The sequence below is a fragment of the Panicum virgatum genome, chromosome 8K (assembly GCF_016808335.1).
Source record: "Panicum virgatum strain AP13 chromosome 8K, P.virgatum_v5, whole genome shotgun sequence".
NCBI classification, from domain to species: Eukaryota; Viridiplantae; Streptophyta; class Magnoliopsida; order Poales; family Poaceae; genus Panicum; species Panicum virgatum.
In genome coordinates this window covers 47021332-47042928 of record NC_053143.1, presented here as the reverse complement: position 1 = coordinate 47042928, position 21597 = coordinate 47021332, and the positions used below count along the sequence as shown (strand labels likewise).

The following is a 21597-nucleotide window of genomic DNA, read 5'->3' as shown; positions in this document are numbered from 1 at the left end:
GCATGGTGGTGGTGGCCTGGTGGGGCTGCTGCTTCCTGCTCCGGCTCCCGGCGCTCCTGTGCTGCGAGGCCATGGTGTGGGCGCTCTCCTTCCTCGTATTCCCGCTGCGCATGCTCACCGCCGTCGACGACAGGGAGAAGAAGCTGGGCCTGCTGGTCTGGGAGATGCAGACCCAGATGGAGGACCTCATGTTGGAGAACAGGTGCCTGCAGCAGAAGCTGCGGGCGGCTCTCAGTGAGCGTGACGCCGCCGAGGCGCTTCTTGACGAGATGGAGGAGGAGCACGACGACGCCTTTGCCACCATCCATGTCCTCGAGAACCAGGTATGACACTACTCATCCATAGCTTATGTCGTCAGTCCATCGTATGCTGCGTTCTCCTCTGCACTTTGCTTGGGTACGCGTGCTCGCTGTGACTCAATGGAGCTCTGCCTCGCTGCTGCTCCTCAGCTCAAGGCGCTGCGGCAGGAGAACATGCGGCTGAACGAGCACAAGGGCAAAGCCATGTGGGACAAGCCGGGGGTGTGTGACAAGAACCCCGGGAAAACCCCGCTGGCGGTAGTAGCTTTCGGCGGAGCACGTGGCGAGGAAGACGCAGCAGAACAGGCAGAGGCAGAGCCCGTGTTGAAAATGACATACGCCGCCGACCCCACGTCGGTGCTGGCGCTGGCGGCGGCCTCGCCGCCCAGCACCGCCACGGCGGCCGCGGACGACGACGATGAGGCCACGCTAGCGAGGGCGGTGGCGCGGCGCCGGAGCCTGTTCAGCCTGGGCATGTCGCTGGCGGTGGGCGCCGTGGCGTGGTCGGCCGACGCGCCGTGCCTGCCGCTGCTGGCGGGGCTGTTCGCCGTCGTGGCCGTGTCCATGCGCAGCGTGTCGCGCCTACGCAGGGGATCCGGCCCCGCCGCCGACGCAGTGGCGCTGCTCAGCCTCAACTGGTTCCTCCTCGGCGTGCTCACCTCGCCCATGCTGCCGGGCGTCGCGCACGCCGTCGTCCCGCGCGCCGGACGCGTCCTCGGACCCGCGCTCACATGGATCGCCGCCGCCGCGCCCCTGTGATCCTCCATGCGCCCGTGCCGTGCTACGCTATATGCCTGCAACGTACTGTACATACATGTACGATACAACAGTACGTGGTTTGTTCCGAGCTACGTTGGCTTTTTTTTTCTTTAATTTACTCGTGTATGTAATCGGATCCATCTTGGAATTTTCCCTTCCAAGCTCCAACAATGGTTTTGACAATCTGCCACCCTGCCTGTCTGCCTGTCTGTCTCTGCACATTTCCATCCATGATCCATGCCAACTTGTAGAGTTTTCCATGTACTCGCAATGACAACGTACACTTGTTCGGAGGTTCGGGTTCGCATAGGATCAAACCCGAACGTACAGGAAGGGTTAGGCTGTGCTAATTGTTTGGCATCTTTCAGTTTATTTTAACAACAGAGACTTCGATTCTCTGAATTAGCAAACCAAGGGCGGTGACTTAAACTGAGCGGACAAGATAATTCTATGTGGAATCTGGGCAAATGAAATTAGTTTGGATTTGCCTCAAAGCTCAAACATAAGCAAAGGATCTATATGTATAGAAAATATATGCATAATCTCGTAATATTGTGTAATAAGTTCTGCTTCTACTAAATGAGTAAGTGATTATAAGTATTGATCTGGAAAAGGAAATCTCATTAATGCTAAGCATTTTGTATGGCTGGGATAGCAGTGCATAAAGTAAGTCATGTTCTTCTGGCTTGTAAAAAATAAACGACCAAAATTCTGCCAACATTGTTTATGAGCTGGGAGTTCACCTGAAAACAAATTATTACTACTGTAGCGGGTAATAGCCCACAGAAGATGGCGATGAGCCGTTGGAATCCATAGACAAGCCCAATTCTTAACAAGATGTTCAACTTAACTATACTGATGTAATCTCCGATGGAAAAATAGCTTATTTATGTTTGGTTGTTACAGGTAGGAGATGATTACATACTGATATAACCGTGTAATGCCTTGAGCAGCAACTCGATGATAAGATGCCAACAAACTAGAGTATGCAGGTGCGGATGGTGGTTACCCGATATGACCGAAAAGCAGAAGCTATTGAATTACGGTTTTTTTGTCTTCCACATATTGAATTGGGCTAACCACTATTTGTAGGACCGAGAAATGCGACCAGAGGGGGGGTGAATGGGAGCCTATCAAAATTATTGCGATCGAGTACTTTGGCTCAAGTTCCAAGTGCGCACCCCAACCCTAAGGTCCTAGGCGAGGTGTGGAGTAGCTACGGAGGAGCTACACCAACACAAGAAAGCCCTAGGAACCCACGAAAACAAACACGGAAGCAAACACAAAGAAACAGCGCAAGATTCAGCACGGTATACTAACACCAGTTGAACCGACGTATACAGCTTGAATACGTCGGTCTATCCGGTGATACAGAGCCGGCAGCAGCAGACAGCAAGCACCGGTTGATCCGACGCCCTGGTTTGAATAGCGTCGGTTCAACCGGTGAGTGACGCCGGTTTAACCGACAAAATCAGAAACTGACGTCGGTGCAGTTGTCCAGAGGGGCAACAAAATGCACAAAATCCGCGCAGTGTGCACCGGTTAAACCGACGTGCACAGAGGCACTTCGTCGGTTCAACCGACGTGCAACAACTGACAAAACCGAGTGCAGAGCACCGGTTCAACCGGCGCTAAGAAAAGCCAATACACCGGTTAAACGGGCCAGAACAGCACACACACAAGCAACACCGGTTGATCCGATGCTAAAGAAGAGTGAAGCACCGGTGCATTCAACAGTAATGCCAAAAACCCTAGCAACCGAACCTTGTATGCATCGGTTGATCCGACGACCTTGAACCCAAGCGTCGGTTTAACCGGTGCTGTCCAGAAACAGAGTCCAGAGCGTTTTACAGCCCACGACCTTGGAAAATCTCGACGATTGAAGGCCCAAATCAGGTCAAAAGCTCACCAAAATTCGCAGGCAAGAACACTAGAACCTTGTGAACCTACCCACAAAGGGAATCGACGATTCACTCCATGGTTTGAGAGGAATCGACGAAAAACCGAGCAAGAATAGGGTTTTCTCAAAACGTGAAAAGTTCAAGAACAACGATCCTAAGGAGCTCGTGAATCCTAGAGGTTTTGCACTAGGCAAGAAGGCATGAATTCACCACAAGAGCTCTAAGAATCACCACGATCTCATGCACACAAGAAATCAACCACGGACTTGACAATCCATCACAAGGAAGATGAGAGACATACCGAAATGATTGAAATCGAAAGCCACGAGGGCACAAGGAGGGAAGGGCCTCCTTTCCCGATCAAGTCACATACAAAGTCTCAAGAATCCATGGCTAGATCCTACACCCTGAGAAGAAAAGGGAGGAAGAACATGGAGGAGGAAGAAGAGGACGCCTGGCTCTTTCTGTTTTCCTTGTTCTATCCAGCGCACAAGACCCAGCAGAGGAGGGCGCCCCTTTTGTCCAGGCGCCACCCACTCCCTCTCCCCCTTTGCTTCTCCTCCAAGCCTTTCTCCAAAGACTAAAATACCCCTAAGTGCTAGAATTAAACTAGAGGGCCCTTAGGGGCAAAACCGGAAAAGATACATTGAAGACCATCCAACGGCTGTGACGACTTGGAGTAGTTTGCTTCGACTCGACGCAATTCCTCTGATGTCGCCACACGTCCTTCTGGAATCTTCACGGGGGCAGTTTTGGGAAAACTGCCGAAACCGAGTTCAGGGGCGGTTTCGGAGGAACCGCGAAACCTTCCCGCGCGATGTTTCCGGCACACCCGCCAAGCCCGATGTCGCCACGTGTCCGACCTCCCGCCGGACCGTCTCCGACTTGGCCGACGTCGACGCATCCCAGCCGTTGGTTTTTCCCGAGCTACCAACAAACTCCACGCCGTCCCGCCTTGGCGCTAGGAGTGGATCGCAACGCGGCCCAGCAGTGGCCCAAGCATCTGGGCCGCCCTTCTCCACCGCACGGTCGTCCGGTCGGGCCTCCAATGCCACAGCAAGGTCTCACGCCTCCGCATGGTCGTCGAGCTCCCAGCCACCGCAACGCCGCCGCATGGTCCATCGGCACGCGCCTCGCTCTTGTCCAAACCATCTCGCTGCCACCGCGCCATCCGTGTACCTGCACACCACAGACCAATAACTGGCGCAATCTCCACAGAGTCGCGACTACACACGGTAAGTCCACTCCACGTGTCGGCAATCACTCATCACACTAAGGAGCAGGCCTCCACTACCTCTCAATCTCCCCCTTGATGAGTGCATTGTCAACACCACACCCCACACGGACACTGGTGAAAGAAAAGGATAATCGAAAAAGAAATAGAAAACAAAGAGAGCTAACTCAAGTGATCACAAGCGAAGGAAAAGCCAGAAAAGATCACTTGAAGGTAGCAAAACCAAAAGGGTCAGCCCCCAAGACAAGGGCAACGGCTCGACGCACTGACTCCAAAACATGCTTGACCCCTCAAGAAAGAGGCAAGGCTCAACACAGCCAGCAAAGAGCATGAAAAAGCTCAAGAACCTCCCCCTGAAATGCAGCTCCCCCTCACTATGCAACTCTCCCCCGATGTGTGCACACTCAAAGTCTGAATCTTTCCCTGAGATCAAACAAACAATCTCTCCCCCTTAGGACAAGGAACAAGAAATTCTCCCCCTAACCCCTAAGGTGAGACACAAAACAACATTCTCTCCCCCTTGTTGACAAGGCACACGTCAAGGAAACTCCCCCTGCCTAGATGCTCCCCCTGAAAATATGCCATGAAGTGCAATGCATGCGTGCCTAAAAAGCTTCCAGGTACAGAACAAGAGCATTTGCAAGGGTCGAATCAGCACAGCATATGAGGGTACATATACAAAGACAATGCATGGAGAAGCTCATAAGAATATATCTATACAGATCATGAGCAAGCATTTGTCATTTGTGAAAGAAAGCATCACCATAAAAGGACCTAGCATTCTAGAAGGTAAACAAGCATGCTAGTGCTATCAAGAATATACAGGTGAGCTACCCAAAGCATATCACAGCAACTGCCACTCAAGTAACCTTGAAACCAATTGAAAAACTCTCAAATTCTCAAACATAAAGAATTGGTGCCAGGGGTTGAAAGCTTGCAAGTGCTTAACTTAGCGAATGTGCCAAGCCTAGGTCAATGACCATCAGAAGCTTAAGACAACACTCTCAGTCATCCACTGCCTTGTCCAAGTTCTCCAGAGGAGCAGTCTCAGTACAAGATCAGTGGTGCAAGCAATCCCACCTGGATCTTTTCACTCAGAGCAAAGCAAGAGTTGGATTTTTGAAATTAGAGTCCAATTAATACATTCCAACACGAAGCAAAAGAGAGCATCTTGTTGCATGTGATAGCAAAGGACCTAGCCACTAAACATGAAACAAGATAGCACAAGCATACGAGCCTACACATGCTAGTAGCAAATCCAAAAGGTTACCATGTTTTATGATTTTCAAAGAATAAAATAGCTAAGCTCAGAGCCAATATACAACATATTCAAAGGAGCTAGCTACTCAAGGTCAAAGCATATATACAACTCATACCATTGCACAAGGCACAAGCAAATGCAGATATCATACATGAGAAGCTTAGTGCAAGTGTAATGCATACGAGCAAATGCAATGCAAGATGGTATGTACACAAAATGCAAGAAAAAGCTAAAAGAAGGAAAAACAAATCCTAAACTACAAAAACAACTACCCAACTCAAAATGGGTAGCACACTCCAAGCTCTCCCCGCAAGAGAGCATAGGTGGCTTGTTCTAGGGGCTTGGTCAAGATGTCGGCTACTTGATTATCAGTGGACACATGGGTCAGCTCGACATCACCCTTCTCATAGTGATCTCTCAGGAAGTGGAACCTCACGTCTATATGCTTGGAGCGAGAGTGTAGGACGGGGTTCTTGGCTAAGCTTATGGCTGAAGTGCTGTCAATGAAAATGGGAACTCTGCCATAGGTTAGGCCATAATCACTGAGAGTGTGTCTCATCCAAAGGATCTGGGAGCAGCAGCTATGTATTCGGCTTCTGTGGTGGAAAGGGCTACACTAGTTTGCTTGCGGGCAGACCAAGACACAAGAGAAGTTCCAAGAAACTAGCAAGTACCTGAAGTCGACTTGCGATCAATCCGACACCCACCATGATCAGCATCAGAAAAGCCAACCAACGCAAGAGAAGAGGAAGAAGAGTACCAAAGGCCAAACTCAGGAGTGTAGCGAAGGTACCTGAAAATCCTCTTCACAGCGTTCCTATGAGAAGTGCGCGGAGAAGCCTGGAACCTCGCGCAGAGATAGACCGCGAACTGGATGTCGGGTCTGGTGGCCGTCAAGTACAGGAGCGAGCCCATCATGCTCCTGTACTCCTTCTGGTCCACAGCAACACCTTCAGTGTCCTCATCCTGCGCCGTAGAAGTGCTCATGGGAGTCGGCATGGGACTGAGGTCCCCGAAGTCGAACTTCTTGAGCATGTCCTTGGTGTACTTGGCCTGGTGGACGAAGGTGCCATCTCGGGTTTGCTTGATGTGCAACCCGAGGAAGAACTGAAGCTCACCCATCATCGACATCTCAAACTCCTTGCTCATATCATCAGAAAAGCTAGAAATAAGAGAGTGAGAGGAGCCACCAAAGATGATATCATCCACGTAAATCTGAACCAACAGAAAATCAGCACCACGCCTGAGGAGAAACAGTGTCTTATCTACCGATCCCATGATAAACCCCTGTTTAAGCAAAAAGGCTCTCAACCTCGCATACCAGGCTCTAGGGGCTTGCTTCAGACCATACAAAGCCTTCTGAAGCTTGAAGATTCGGTCTGGAAACTTGGGACTCTCAAAGCCAGGAGGCTGCTTCACAAAGACCTCCTCCTCTATAAACCCGTTCAAAAAGGCACTCTTAACATCCATCTGATACAGCTTGAACCCCTTCGAAGCTGCAAAGGCTAAAAAGATCCTGATGGCCTCTAAACGAGCTACAGGTGCAAAGGTCTCCTCATAATCTATCCCCTCCTGCTGGCTGTAACCCTAAGCTACTAACCTAGCTTTGTTCCTCACAACCATCCCATCCTCACCTTGTTTGTTCTTGAAAACCCATTTTTTTACCTATAGGGTGGCAATCTGGTGGAGGCTCTACAAGGACCCAGACTTGGTTTCGCTCAAAGTTTTCTAGCTCCTCATGCATGGCATTGACCCAGTTAGAATCAGATAAAGCATGTCCAATATCTTTGGGCTCAAAGGAGGCAACAAACGCTGAATGAGCAAAGCTAGCGATACTTGTTACCTTGGACCTCGTGGTTCGCTCGTTGAGGTCACCTAACATTTGTCGAGGTGGATGACGACGCTGAATGTGTCGTGGTGCTTCTCTTGACGAAGTCGCCTCGCCACCGCCCTCAACATGGGTCCCGGAGGAAGAACCTTGAGCTGGATGTGGATCGGACGTAGTCGAAGCTGTGGGGAGCGGGCCGCCATCGTCGTCAGAACTCGAATCTCCAGGAAGTGGGCCTGCAGTCGGCGCAGGGACACCACCATCACCCTCAAAGGCCTCAGGCTCATCCTCATCCTCAAAGATGTCCTGGCCAAACTCATCATCACCTGCACACTCCAAAGATGCAGACAAAGAAGGAGTGGACTCGTCGAAGGTTACATTACAAGTTTCGACGATCCGGTTAGTCTCAAGAATAAGAACATGATAGCCTCTGGATTGAAGAGCATAGCCAAGAAGAATGCCATCAGAGCTCCTAGACTCGAACTTATCAAGATTTCCCTCCTTCAGAACAAAGCATCTGCAACCAAAAGCACGCAGGTGGGACACTCTGGGCTGTCGACCAAACCGCAACTCATACGAAGTCTTTTTCATGAATGAGCGAAGGAAGATGCGGTTGGCAACATAGCATGCGGTGTTGATTGCCTCGGCCCAAAAATGCCTAGGAGTCCTATGCTCATCAAGCATCATCCTGGCCATCTCCACTAGGGTCCGATTTTTGCGTTCAACCACGCCATTCTGTGGGGGAACATACGGAGAGGAGTACTGGTGATCAAGACCAAAGCCACGACAGAAGTCATCAAAACGAGCGTTCTTAAATTCAGAGCCATTATCACTGCGGATAGCCCTCATGGCATGTGGAAGCTCATTCTGTAACCTCAAGGCAAGGTCTCGAAAGTACTGAAAAGCCTCATCCTTAGTCTCCAAGAAGAAAACCCAAGAGTACCGAGAAAAATTGTCAACGATCACAAGAATGTACCACTTCCCACCGACAGAGCGCACACGAGCAGGACCAACGGTGTCCATGTGAAGAAGCTCGCCTGGGTGCGATGTCATCACCTGATTCACAGGTGGGTGCGGAAGAGAAACCATCTTCCCGTGACGACACGGGTGACAAACAAGGTCCTTGTCCAACTTGAGCTTGGGCAATCCTCGGATCAAATCAAGTGAGCTGAGCCTAACTAGTAGGTCAAACTCAAGTGACCAAGCCTCCTATGCCACTTCCAGAGCTCAGAAGACTGACCAGTCACCAGACAGTGAGAGGTGCTAGAAGAAGATCTAGAAAAGTCAATGTGAAACACACGGCCAAGAGGAACAATGCCGCACACAAACTCTCCTCTGGAATCAAGAACACATGAGCAACCTCTCTTGAAACTCACTTCAAACCCATCATCAAGAAGTTGCAAAACAGAGAGCAAATTAAAACCCAGCTTATCAACAAGAGCAACTTCTCTCAAGGTGAAATCGTCTGAAATCCGAATAGCACCAACTCCACGTACCTTTCCTCTACTATTATCCCCGAAGACGATGTACTCTTTGTCCTTCGTCGGGGTGAGGCTGGAGAACCATCTGTGACTCCCGATCATGTGGCGCGAACAACCGGAGTCCATGAGCCATATGTCCTCCAGGCCTCGAGTGTCCTGCTCAGTAAGAGGAGAAAGAGCGGGCAAATGGCCCGACACTGGGGTTAGCACAGAAAGAAGCAAACCAGTGTCGTGCCATCTGCTCAAAAGCAGGGTAAGTATCCTCAAACGAAAATTGTGGCTGGCGACCACCACGCTGAGGAAAACGTGGTGCGCCTCCGCTACCAAAGCTTCGACCACGCTGACCACCACCAAAAGCACGGTGTGGAACAGGGCCGGTGAAACCACCAACAGGAATGTGGTAACCACCACCGCCTCCCCCTCCTCCACCTACACGACGTGGCCTGGCATCCCGCCTATGCCCACGTTGAGCTGGAGTGTGTCCACCTGTAGGCTAGTGGAACACCTCTGGAGCGCGCCTCTCAGACTTCCTGCGCTCAAACCTCAACCTCCGGAAGCAAAACTCTGCCAAGTGACCCTCCCTTTCGCACCACTCACACTGGTAAGGCTCTCTCTTGTGTGTAGGCTGTGGTGTAGAAGCTGGGGCTCTCTGAGGCACTCTAGGGGGCTGAGTCCTCACCTTGGGCTTAGGAATTGGCTTACCACTAGGAGGGAGTGTATCCAGTCGGTTCTTGAGATGGTTTGGCTTGGGAACCCACACTGGATTCTTGGGTGGAGCTTTGGGTGGTTCAGTGAGGATTCCATCCTTAACTGGTGCTGGTTTAGGAATTGGTGGAGCTGTGGAAGAAGAAAGTGCATTCACACTCGGCTCAAGTATCTCACCAATCTTACCATAGGGTTGGACAAAGTCAGCAGGAGTAAAAGCAAAACCAACCCCAACACCATCAGGACGCTTAAACTGCTGAACCATCATGCCCAACTGAGGCTCGCGGGCGGACACCCAACTGAGAATCTCCCGAAGGTGGGAGTTCTCCTCCTCCATCCGGGTCTTGTCCTTCCGTACCTCCTCAAGCTCAGAGATCAGGCTTGGGCACACAGTACAATAAGCAGAGCAAGAGCTAGGAACTACGGATTTCTCCAACTTCCTCAAAGCAGCATTCTTCTCCTTAAGCTCTTCTCTAAGTGCTGGGCACTCCTTACAAGCACCCAAGAGGGTAGGCCGGGACTTGAGCTCATCCAAGGCCTTCTTTCCCTCCTCGAGCTTGAGCAAGTTCTCATCATACTTGCTCCTGAGCTCGGACAGGTCAGACATCAAACCGATGCACTGACCGCACTCATCCTCCTCAACACAATCCTCCACAATAGGGGCAGACTAAGCAATCTCTAAGGCTAATTTAACTTCCTTCAGCTCCAGTCTCAAAGCTCTAAACTGCCTCTTAGCATCCTTAATGATCAAGTCCTGATTATCTAGAGCAGTGTAAAGATCCTCCAACTCCTCAGGAGTGGGGTGCTCAGGACGTACCTCAGAGCTTGGCTCTGGCTGAGGTGCAGGCTCTGCAGTTGTGGAAGGAGTTCCGTCGGCGTCGGAGTCGATGGCCATGGTACAAAAACCGGCCGCCTTCCCAGCATGGAGGCAAAGGCCAGTGAAGCCTTCCGTGGCCTTCTTCTTGGTGCTCCGCTTCTTCTTGCCGCGGTGGTGTGAGTCGGAGTCGCTGGAGCTGGAAGAGGACGAAGACGTCGAACTCTGGCTGGTGGAGGAGTGATCCTCGCTCTGGGCGACGAACGCCTACTTGTTCTTGTACTTGCCGACGTTCTTCTTCTTCCGCTCGTGGTGCCGCTTGGAGCGTCCGCCATTCTTCTTGTGGGAGTGCCCGCTCTTGTGCTTGTGGCGGTGCTCGCGGTACTCCTCGTGCCTGGAGCGGTCGTCCTCATCCCTGGAACTCTTCTTCTTGGGGCACTCGGCGGCGAAGTGGCCGGTCTTGCCGCAGTTGAAGCAGGTCTTCGCTCGTGCTTGTCTGTTGTTGAAGGCACGCTGGAACTTGTGGATGATCAACGCAAGCTCCTCGTTCCCAAGCACCTCCAACTGCTCATATGTCACAGACACAAGTGAAGACAAGCAAAAACCTCCAAGAGAGGGGTCAGAGTTAGCTCCAGAGTTGCCTACCAGGGCCATAGACTTGGAGGCGGAGGCATCAGCATGATTGCCTTCCATCTTAGCTCGAGAGAGCTTCTCCACCTCCGAAGCCTTGAGCTTGCTGAACAGCTCATCCACGGTGAAGGTCTCATAGCCAGCAGACTCTATGATATTCTGGACCTTCACCTCCCAGACCTTGCGATCAAGAGCATAGAGAAGCTTCATAGCCTTCTCATGATCGGAGTAGGCCTGGGTGCCCTGTGGTTGATTCGCACGGACTTTGTTCACAATCGACTGGAAACGACTGAACATGGTGTCGATGCTCTCACCGGACAACTGAGAAAAGTTCTCATACTCCCGCCGGTGAGTCTCATACAGCCTAGACTTGACATGGTTGGTTCCTTCATGGAAGTTGGCCAACCGTGCCCAAATCTTCCGGGCTGTGAGAAGGTCGCTGACACGATCGAACTCAGGGCGAGCAAGACAAGCAATGAGAGCGTTGTATGCCTTGCTGTTAACCTCATGTCTCCTGACCTGAAGTTCGGTCGTGCGGACTGCAAGGTTCACGTAGTCAGGGTCCACGCAAATCTACCAGACTTCGGAACCTAGACTCAAGAGATAGGCACGCATGCACACCTTCCAATAGTCATAATCGGTTCCATCGAAAATCGGGGGTTTGCCCGGTGAACCCATGGTCGCACAACGGTTTCGAACCGAGAAAGGCTAGAGAGAAACCGTCCCGGCTCAGATACCAATTGTAGGACCGAGAAATGCGACCAGAGGGGGGGTGAATGGGAGCCTATCAAAATTATTGCGATCGAGTACTTTGGCTCAAGTTCCAAGTGCGCACCCCAACCCTAAGGTCCTAGGCGAGGTGTGGAGTAGCTACGGAGGAGCTACACCAACACAAGAAAGCCCTAGGAACCCACGAAAACAAACACGGAAGCAAACACAAAGAAACAGCGCAAGATTCAGCACGGTATACTAACACCAGTTGAACCGACATATACAGCTTGAATATGTCGGTCTATCCGGTGATACAGAGCCGGCAGCAGCAGACAGCAAGCACCGGTTGATCCGACGCCCTGGTTTGAATAGCGTCGGTTCAACCGGTGAGCGACGCCGGTTTAACCGACAAAATCAGAAACTGACGTCGGTGCAGTTGTCCAGAGGGGCAACAAAACGCACAAAATCCGCGCAGTGTGCACCGGTTAAACCGACGTGCACAGAGGCACTTCGTCGGTTCAACCGACGTGCAACAACTGACAAAGCCGAGTGCAGAGCACTAGTTCAACCGGCGCTAAGAAAAGCCAATACACCGGTTAAACGGGCCAGAACAGCACACACACAAGCAACACCGGTTGATCCGATGCTAAAGAAGAGTGAAGCACCGGTGCATTCAACAGTAATGCCAAAAACCCTAGCAACCAAACCTTGTATGCATCGGTTGATCCGACGACCTTGAACCCAAGCGTCGGTTTAACCGGTGCTGTCCAGAAACAAAGTCCAGAGCGTTTTACAGCCCGTGACCTTGGAAAATCTCGATGATTGAAGGCCCAAATCAGGTCAAAAGCTCACCAAAATTCGCAGGCAAGAACACTAGAACCTTGTGAACCTACCCACAAAGGGAATCGACGATTCACTCCATGGTTTGAGAGGAATCGACGAAAAACTGAGCAAGAATAGGGTTTTCTCAAAATGTGAAAAGTTCAAGAACAACGATCCTAAGGAGCTCGTGAATCCTAGGGGTTTTGCACTAGGCAAGAAGGCATGAATTCACCACAAGAGATCTAAGAATCACCACGATCTCATGCACACAAGAAATCAACCACGGACTTGACAATCCATCACAAGGAAGATGAGAGACATACCGAAATGATTGAAATCGAAAGCCACGAGGGCACAAGGAGGGAAGGGCCTCCTTTCCCGATCAAGTCACATACAAAGTCTTAAGAATCCATGGCTAGATCCTACACCCTGAGAAGAAAAGGGAGGAAGAACATGGAGGAGGAAGAAGAGGACGCCTGGCTCTTTCTGTTTTCCTTGTTCTATCCAGCGCACAAGACCCAGCAGAGGAGGGCGCCCCTTTTGTCCAGGCGCCACCCACTCCCTCTCCCCCTTTGCTTCTCCTCCAAGCCTTTCTCCAAAGACTAAAATACCCCTAAGTGCTAGAATTAAACTAGAGGGCCCTTAGGGGCAAAACCGGAAAAGATACATTGAAGACCATCCAACGGCTGTGACGACTTGGAGTAGTTTGCTTCGACTCGACGCAATTCCTCTGATGTCGCCACATGTCCTTCTGGAATCTTCACGGGGGCAGTTTTGGGAAAACTGCCGAAACCGAGTTCAGGGGCGGTTTCGGAGGAACCGCGAAACCTTCCCGCGTGATGTTTCCGGCACACCCGCCAAGCCCGATGTCGCCACGTGTCCGACCTCCCGCCGGACCGTCTCCGACTTGGCCGACGTCGACACATCCCAGCCGTTGGTTTTTCCCGAGCTACCAACAAACGCCACGCCGTCCCGCCTTGGTGCTAGGAGTGGATCGCAACGCGGCCCAGCAGTGGCCCAAGCATCTGGGCCGCCCTTCTCCACCGCACGGTCGTCCGGTCGGGCCTCCAACGCCACAGCAAGGTCTCACGCCTCCGCATGGTCGTCGAGCTCCCAGCCACCGCAACGCCGCCGCATGGTCCATCGGCACGCGCCTCGCTCTTGTCCAAACCATCTCGCTGCCACCGCGCCATCCGTGTACCTGCACACCACAGACCAATAACTGGCGCAATCTCCACAGAGTCGCGACTACACACGGTAAGTCCACTCCACGTGTTGGCAATCACTCATCACACTAAGGAGCAGGCCTCCACTGCCTCTCACTATTCAATATATTCATTCATCTCCTTGATGGTTGATGTTCTGCAAATGAAGCGCGAAAAGCCAATCAGCAGAAATGGTTGCTGAGGGGAAAAAGATGGAGCCCGTGGCGAGAGTCGAGGTGTTCCTGAGCTGAAATGGCTAGAGGACATCAACAAAAAGATCATAGAACTGGTGGGCTCCAACGAGCTTGATATTTCAACTTGATATACAGGACACAAGGAGGCAAATGGGGGAGGGAACCTGCAGTATATCGGTGGAACAGCTCATCTCTTAACTCCTGTAGCATCAAATGTTCGATTGACAGTTACTCCATATATACTGTTTTTAAATGAAGCTAGCTAATTCAAATTTATAGGCAACATATAAAAAATATCACCTGGCATGTCAAGAATTCATCCAGTTGTAGCTTTTCAAAATACAAGTAGTTATTGGATTGGCAGCACAAGTTTTACTTTGGGATCTTTAGGGCTTTGTCATAGTAGCTTGGCTTATTAGAACACGGTCATCAACCAAACAACAAATCAGTGGACTATCATTTTGTAATTGTATTACCTATTTGCTCAATGTTTCAGGGCTTCTCAGCTTTGCTTAGTATTTTGTCAGCCTGCAATCTGTTTTCTTCCTATGAACACTAAAAGGAGAGTTCAACTGGTTGCAAGAATAGATAACAAATATATGGTATATACCTTGTGAATAGCTCAATAGCGTGCTTAAAAAAATTGAGTCACCTGTCACAATATGCAACTTGTCTCAGATGACAGGACTCTCTCCTGAGATTTTTTTCCCCCTTGAACACATAGAGCTGAGTTCTCTGAATGAAGGTGGATGCACATCTATTTTCTCAGGGAGAAATGTGGCTCTGTTCAACCGTGACGAACCAGGAAAATTATGAATTTCCTTTGTACTATCTTGATTATATGATAGTTCATGTCGAGGAAATTAAAGAAAATAGAGAAACACGAATAACATTTTAGATGTAGTTTCTGGATTTAGGATGCAATGGAGTAAATAAAAGTTCTGATCTTGGTCCACCTTGCTAAAATTTTTCCTTTTCTGATAATGGGACTAATCTTTAAGTTGATCAGTATGTGGTATTTTTTGTTTGGGATTCGGTCATTGCCCACGGTGACATGTCATTAATTCCCATTCATGAATAGCTTTAATTTATTTTTCTTATACATTCAGACATAAATTTTGACCTTCTCATTCCTGAAAAATAGTGAAAGATATTTTGTTGAGGGGTTGTGCTCTTGACTCCTGAGATTGAATGATGCTTGATGAATCAATGCAAGTTCATTACTATAAGACTATACAAATTGTAACTCATGCAAGGAATTTTAGCTTCTATTTTTAGTTACTTTTGAGGCTGCCAAAGAGAATCTACCAGTGAACAAATTGCATTGACAACGCTGAAGAATTCAAGATCAATAGGATTTGTCTAAGTTTACAGGGCGTGGTCATTAAAGTGCATAGAACACCTCAGGTATATCATTCTCAAACACAATAGGGTTGGGGTGCCGAGGTTTGAAAGGTGAATTTGCATGGTCAAGGCCACAACAGAAAATTGGAGGGAAGTTAGTACCACACAGGTTTTGGTCGAGGAACTGAATGCCGCACTTGTAGAATTTCTTTTGAGGTGGACGATGTCCTTTTTATATTTTGTTGAAAGAGGCAAGACGAACTTCTAAAAGTTTCTATTATTGGTGTCATGAAGTGCTATGCAAGCCAAATTTCTAGAAGTTTCTACACTAGTGAGGATACATCGTGGCTTCTAGAGTTCAAACTTCTAGAAGTTTCTACACTAGTCAGAACACACCATGGCTTTTAGAGTTATGTTGCCATGGCAAATATTAGAGTTTTCTAAAGTTAGATATTTTCTAAAAACCTTCTAGATTTAGTATAATCATGGCTAAGATTGTGACAAGTATCTCTCATCCATGTGTCTTGTGTGCCTATATAAGGAGGGTGCCACCCACACTACCACCAACACACCATTCCACCACTACATTAAGTATATGGTAGAGTGTGTTAGAATAGCCAAGTTACTTAGTGAATAAATTGGGATATATCTGAAAGTTGCCTCTGTCTCCAGGTATCACAAGGGTTTAAAGCTTCATCTGAAGGTTGGCTCTGCCACCAGAACCAGGAAGGTTGACTCTGCCGCCTAAAAAAACAATGCTAAAGGACTAACTGACTTGTTACTCATAATACGGGAGTATGCAACTCTAAAGTTAACATCATCATCAATGTGTAAATGTTGCAAAAGAGAGGTCGGGTCTGACCTGAATTATGATAGCACTAAGTAAACTCCATCCAACAATAATGCAAGCAGTTAGTTGCTACTAGTACTAGTACTAAATCAATCACGGTAAGATGTTGGTACTCAACCATAGTAAGATGTTGGTAGTCATCTCCGGATGTAGCTGCGTACATTTCATCTTCTACGCATACACACGACGTCATCTTTCTCCTGAAAGAGTTTCATCAGATGGTCTGAGTAACCACTTAAACTCAGAACTCATCTTTCTCCGGGTGGAAATCAAAGCCGACAAACGTTGGCCCGCCAGATTCGTGCTAAACACAGCCTGCGGCATCACTTGGTTATAGCCTTGCTTATAATCATAGGCATTGTAGTAGACTTTCTTGTAGTTGGTCTTTAATCATGTTTGCTGGCTCAACATTGCTCCTTGCTCCTTCAAGTGTACATGTGGACAATAGTTTCCATGCCTCTCCAAGGTTCGTAGCTGAGCTCCGAGATGAGTAGCTCAGCGCCACACACATGTCCAGTGGTGTGCCACGCATGCCCACTGACACATCGCAGACATCAATGTAATTGCACAGCGCGCCCCTACCGCGAAGATCGTTCACCATGCCGCGCCACACCTCATCAGACGCCTCCTCGCCGACGATGACCATAGAGGCAATCTTCTTCTTCTTGGCCTTGCTCGCATCCAAGTCGTTGACGAAATCTATGAAGCGCTGCTCATCGTGCTCCTTAAACACGTACGACATTGTAGCGCCTCATGGCCTCTTTGGCCACGCGGTTGTAGGGTAGCTCCTATCATCGTTGGTGGCTCATAAACACCTTGGAGCGGAGCACACGGTAGGTGTAGTGCTCGAGCGGAAACAAGCGGCAGGCGATGGCCTCACATAGTAATGCCGCCTTGCTTGTCCAATGACCCGCCTGGCGTGGGGCACCAATTGGGGAGGTTGGGCGTGAGCATGCACGGGTGGTTGTGGTGCATCCAGAGCGCGGTGGTGTAGAAGCCTTCCATGTCACCCTTGCCGGTGCAGACGAGCCTGAGCGTGGTGCGGGGGTCTTAGTTCAAGGCGGCAGCAGCAGCGGTGGAGGCTCTGGGGCAGCGTGTCTAGGACAGTATGGAATAAGTCGGTCAGAGAAAGTGGGGCAGACACCGGCGGCGTCGAGCGGCTCCACGAATGGTGCTGCGGCGCTAGGTAGGGCTGGGCCTGGCCGCAACGTGTCTATGCCACACGCGACAGTGGTGGAACGGGGGTTTCAGGTTTACATTTAAGTTTCTTCCCATTCCCGGATAAACCATTCTCGGATAAAGGAAGCATGTGTCTGTTCTGTTGTGTCTTTAATTTGCTAAGTAATACAACGAGAGGAAGACCAGACATACAACAACACTCTTTTTCTTTCTTTTCTTCTCTTTTTGTGGCAGACTTTTCTTTTCTTTTTTGCAAGTTCGACATATTCATCGCATTCAAAAAAAGTTAGGAAAATATGAAAGGTTTCAAGTCATGGTTAAATCAAGCATACTATATGCTAAACTACAAATAAAATGAATAAGATGAATGGATCAATTTCATAAGAAAGGACAAACGGCCTATGATTTATAATCTAGGACGAGTGGAGCAAAAGTTGAAGCAACAATTGATCCTGACAGTCAGGCTCTGTTCGATAGCCACTCTCCGGGAGTAGGGTGGGCATTCGGGTTACTTGAAAATTTTGGGTCAAGTATTTCAGGTTTTGAAAACTGACACCCAAAATTTGCCAGAGGAAATGTGGACCCGAAAATTCGGTTCGGGTATCGGGTAAACCCGGCCAACCTGAGCCAGCAATAAGAAGTCAGGACTCAGGAACGCATTTTCGAGGAAAAAATACAATAAGAAATCAATGAACAGTTTCAATCGCATAAAGTTTTTCCTTAAAATATCTCTGTAGTTGACGGATACGGGGAGCATTGCGTGCGTGATCCTGTCCTGTCTCTCTCTGCTCTCCAATGGATAGGGATAGGATCGCACCAAGAAGCATGCATGTACAGCATCTCCTCTGCTGGGAACGGAAGCGGAGGCGGCAGGACAACATGCGGCTGAACGAGCACAAGGGCAAGTCCATGTGGCACGACAAGCAGGCGCCCGGAGAACGGCCCCGCGTCGGTGCTGGCGCTGTCGAAGGCGGTGGCGCGGCGCCGGAGCCTGTTCAGCAGCCTGGGAATGACGCTGGCGGTGGGCGCGGTGGCGTGGTCTGCGGACGCGCCGTGCCCGCCGCTGGCGGGGCTGTTCGCCGTCGTGTGCGTGTCCATGCGCAGCGTGTCGCATCCGATACGCTAAGACCACTTGGTAAACAGAAAGGTTCGGAAAAAAGAAAGCTTCAGAGATGGCTTAACAGATGAGGTGAGAAACCAGACTCCAAGCATAGTTGAAGGGTCAAAAACACCTTATCTTTCAGTTTATGAGTACGACATGAACATCTCGGATTGGTAACACTGTAAACGCCGATGGCGTTGAAAATGGCGACAAGCCGACGTGCCAAACCAAGGATAGTACATGTGGCAAATAGTTCGTCAATCGTCAGTATGATGACTTGCTAAGGTCGACTCAAACCGATTCACCATAATAATACAATACATGGAAATAGCAATATATATGACTATATACAGAGTACTACGAGGACACACTCCGTTCATGCAAGCATGAATCGACTGACGTATCCGGTTCCAGCTTCAGACTTATCCACAACGTCAGGATCACACCAATACGGCTTGGGCACGTACCAACTGCCATTCAATAAACTTGCTCACAATGAAATGCAATTTAAAAGCTTATGCAAAATATAGTACCCCCTCCGTTCTCTAGGCTGTTTGATCCACTCATCTTATTTAAAAGAAATTATGAAAATATAAAAAGTTTCGAGTCATGATTAATAAAGTATATTATAAGCTAAAACTATGTCAGTCACAGTGAAAATGAACGATCATTATGAACTTTTTTAAAATAAGACAAACTTGGTAATCAAACGGCCGATGCTTGGATGGAGAGAGTAACATATAATTAATTAGAGACACCCAGAATACCTGCAAGGCAAATCATAGTCTTCTCCAATTATCTTTGTGTCAACAAGCTTCCCATGATTGCCGGCATGGCCAGATTGCGCAATGCTTCTGACAACAAACATAAAAGATAATATATTTAGTTGAAAATTATCCAAGCGAATACAGATAAAACTGTTTATACACTGTAGTGAACACCCACAAAAACTGAACACGGGAAATAAATGGAGACATACCCTTCGGTGTTAAACTGTTCCAGGACCTTGCAAATCACAGTATCTGATACATAGGGAGTTCCGAATTTCTTGTCATAGAAGTTCATGCCAATAAATTTCCCATCAAACTGAACAAGGGGCCCTCCAATGCCAACCTAACCATATTTATAGTCAACTTATTAAAATCTAATGCAATTACTTAACTCCACTGTGTGCAATTAGGTAAGAAAAATTAGCATACCTTAGTGATTTTACATGTGGAGCATTCAAGAAATCGGCAATCAAGCCTGGGCGGTGTAATCCCAAGTTTCCCTTTTGTGGCCATTAGTCTGTTGTCTTTGAAGCAAAGCCCCACAGCTACTAAATCACAAGAATAATTGTGCTGACGATGTTGAATATTTGCTGGATGAGGAGCATGGAAATCCTTGACATTGACTAGAGCAATATTGTAATACAAATTATAGTGCTGTAATGTCCCTACTCTGCGCTGCTTATTTGGCAGCAATACTTCGATCTGCAAATTAGGATACAGTTAGGCTCAAGCACTACCTTAAAAGAGCAGAGATCATAGAATGATAGGACTACCAACCCTCAAGTTTTCATTAATCCTGTCTATAGACCCAGGCTGTCTAACCAAGCTCGCTGAAGTCAGAATAGTTGCACATCCATTCCAATCAATGAAAAACCCCGTACATGCGAAAACCTAGTTTCTCCTGCATATCATAATTTGGATAAGAACTTAGTGCTGCCCAGATATAAATATGAACAGGTAAACAGTGCTCTGTAAAATCACCACTGAATGAAGCAAGGGCAACCACATTGTCTTGTATGTTGGAAGAAACTGTTTCACTAAGTTCACTCCAGACACCTTCACCACATGTGTCCCCAAAAATTTCTTCAAAAGTATTAACCAAAACCATGTTGCCTGGTAGAGGATATATGGTATAGTTGTCAGTGATGCAGAAGAGGCAACGCATGTGAGTCACAAATTTACAGTCACTCACCATCCGACATAGATACTGGTGGCTTAGGATAACCCATGGAGTCAAGGTCCCCATGTTGATCCTTGTGGAGAACATCTGATGAAACAACAATATGAGGCTAAGTAATTTACACCAACATTGCTGATACAAAGTACATATCCGGTGCAAACCAAGACTTGGTGCAAACCAAATGCAAACCTACTAGAAAAGGTTTCAAAAAATTTTGAAAAAAAATCACGAATGTACATCTCGGTATACCCCATCTATATATAAAATTTCAAGATCGAATTCGTCATACTCTAGAAGTTACAAAAAAGAAAAAATTTATGACAATAGTAATAGCTCAAATGCACCTCAAATTTGTCTTTTTTGTAACTTCTAGAGTATAGCGAATTTGATCCTAAAATTTTATATATAAATAGGGTATACCGAGATATACATTCATTTTTTTTCAGAATTGTTTGAAACTTTTTCTAGTAGGTTTGCATTTGGTTTGCACCAAGTCTTGGTTTGCACCGGATATGTTCTACATATCAGGTGCATAGTATCAGCAAATACAATTAGCGATAAGATCATGAAAAGTACAACATTGCTGATACTAAGTACAATATGTAACACACATAAAATGATGTGCATAGTATCAGCAAATACAACTAGCGCTAAGATCATGAAAAGTAGAACTAGAAGGCTAAACTATATGATGGTTATCATGAAAGTACAGATGCAAAAGCTAAAGTAGCACTGCGATGACTTTACCAACAAACAGCATTGCAAACGAGATGAATAGAAATAAAACAATACTCCCTCCATAATATAAGGCATATAATTTGACATGGTCTTTAAAGCAGAACTTTGACCATTCATTTCTTTCAAAATGTATCATCAACAAATACAAAATTATCATCATATCGAAGTACTTTTGAATATGAATCTAAATATATAACACGCATACACAAAAAATGTATGTTTTTTACTGATTTTGTAGTCAAAGATTTAAAAGATTGATCTCACCTGCGCGCCTTACTCCAATCCTGCACAGGGACATCGACATGAGTACTAACCCAAAAGTAAAATGGATCAAACCAGAACATTTGTAGGAAAATGAAAAGGATATGGATATACATATTTCAAGAAAATAAAGATAAATGAACAAAATGTTATTCAAAATCTCCAGAGTCAGGAGATATAATAATCCATTCTATTGTACACAATTTGAAGCATTGGACAGAAATTCCCTTTCTTTAAAGGAGACAAATATACTGGCCTCAAGGCTTTCACAGTGAAGAAGAAAATATGACTAATTTGGTAGATAATAACAGTGAGACATGCAAATCGAA

The 21597-nt window shown here is 47.8% G+C and overlaps 2 protein-coding genes across 2 annotated transcripts; one reads left to right on the top strand and one right to left on the bottom strand.

Moving 5' to 3' along the window:
* Positions 1-2: 2 nt before the first annotated feature.
* LOC120645834 lies at positions 3-1058 on the top strand. The gene is made up of 2 exons (XM_039922565.1): positions 3-323; positions 450-1058. Exons 1-2 carry the CDS (start codon positions 3-5, stop codon positions 1056-1058), a joined length of 930 nt encoding a protein of 309 aa, XP_039778499.1.
* Positions 1059-16914: 15856 nt separating this feature from the next.
* LOC120645833 lies at positions 16915-21305 on the bottom strand. Its single transcript, XM_039922564.1, has 11 exons — positions 21272-21305; positions 20519-20559; positions 20282-20378; positions 20045-20202; positions 19867-19980; positions 19519-19791; positions 19299-19432; positions 19087-19173; positions 18720-18789; positions 18053-18339; positions 16915-17068 (listed from the first exon to the last, which is right to left on the bottom strand). The coding sequence occupies exons 1-11, from the start codon at positions 21303-21305 to the stop codon at positions 16915-16917; spliced, it is 1449 nt and encodes a 482-aa protein (XP_039778498.1).
* Between the last annotated feature and the right edge of the window lie 292 nt (positions 21306-21597).

Coding starts and splice junctions, on each gene's coding strand:
- LOC120645833 (XM_039922564.1), bottom strand. CDS start 21,305: ATGTCCCTGTGCAGGATTGGAGTAAGGCGCGCAG. Junction 20,560..21,271: donor GATTGGAGTAAGGCGCGCAG/GTGAGATCAATC, acceptor TGTAACTTCTAG/AGTATGACGAATTCGATCTT. Junction 20,203..20,281: donor ACCAGTATCTATGTCGGATG/GTGAGTGACTGT, acceptor ATCCTCTACCAG/GCAACATGGTTTTGGTTAAT.
- LOC120645834 (XM_039922565.1), top strand. CDS start 3: ATGGTGGTGGTGGCCTGGTGGGGCTGCTGCTTCCTGCTCCGGCTCCCG. Junction 324..449: donor TCCATGTCCTCGAGAACCAG/GTATGACACTAC, acceptor GCTGCTCCTCAG/CTCAAGGCGCTGCGGCAGGA.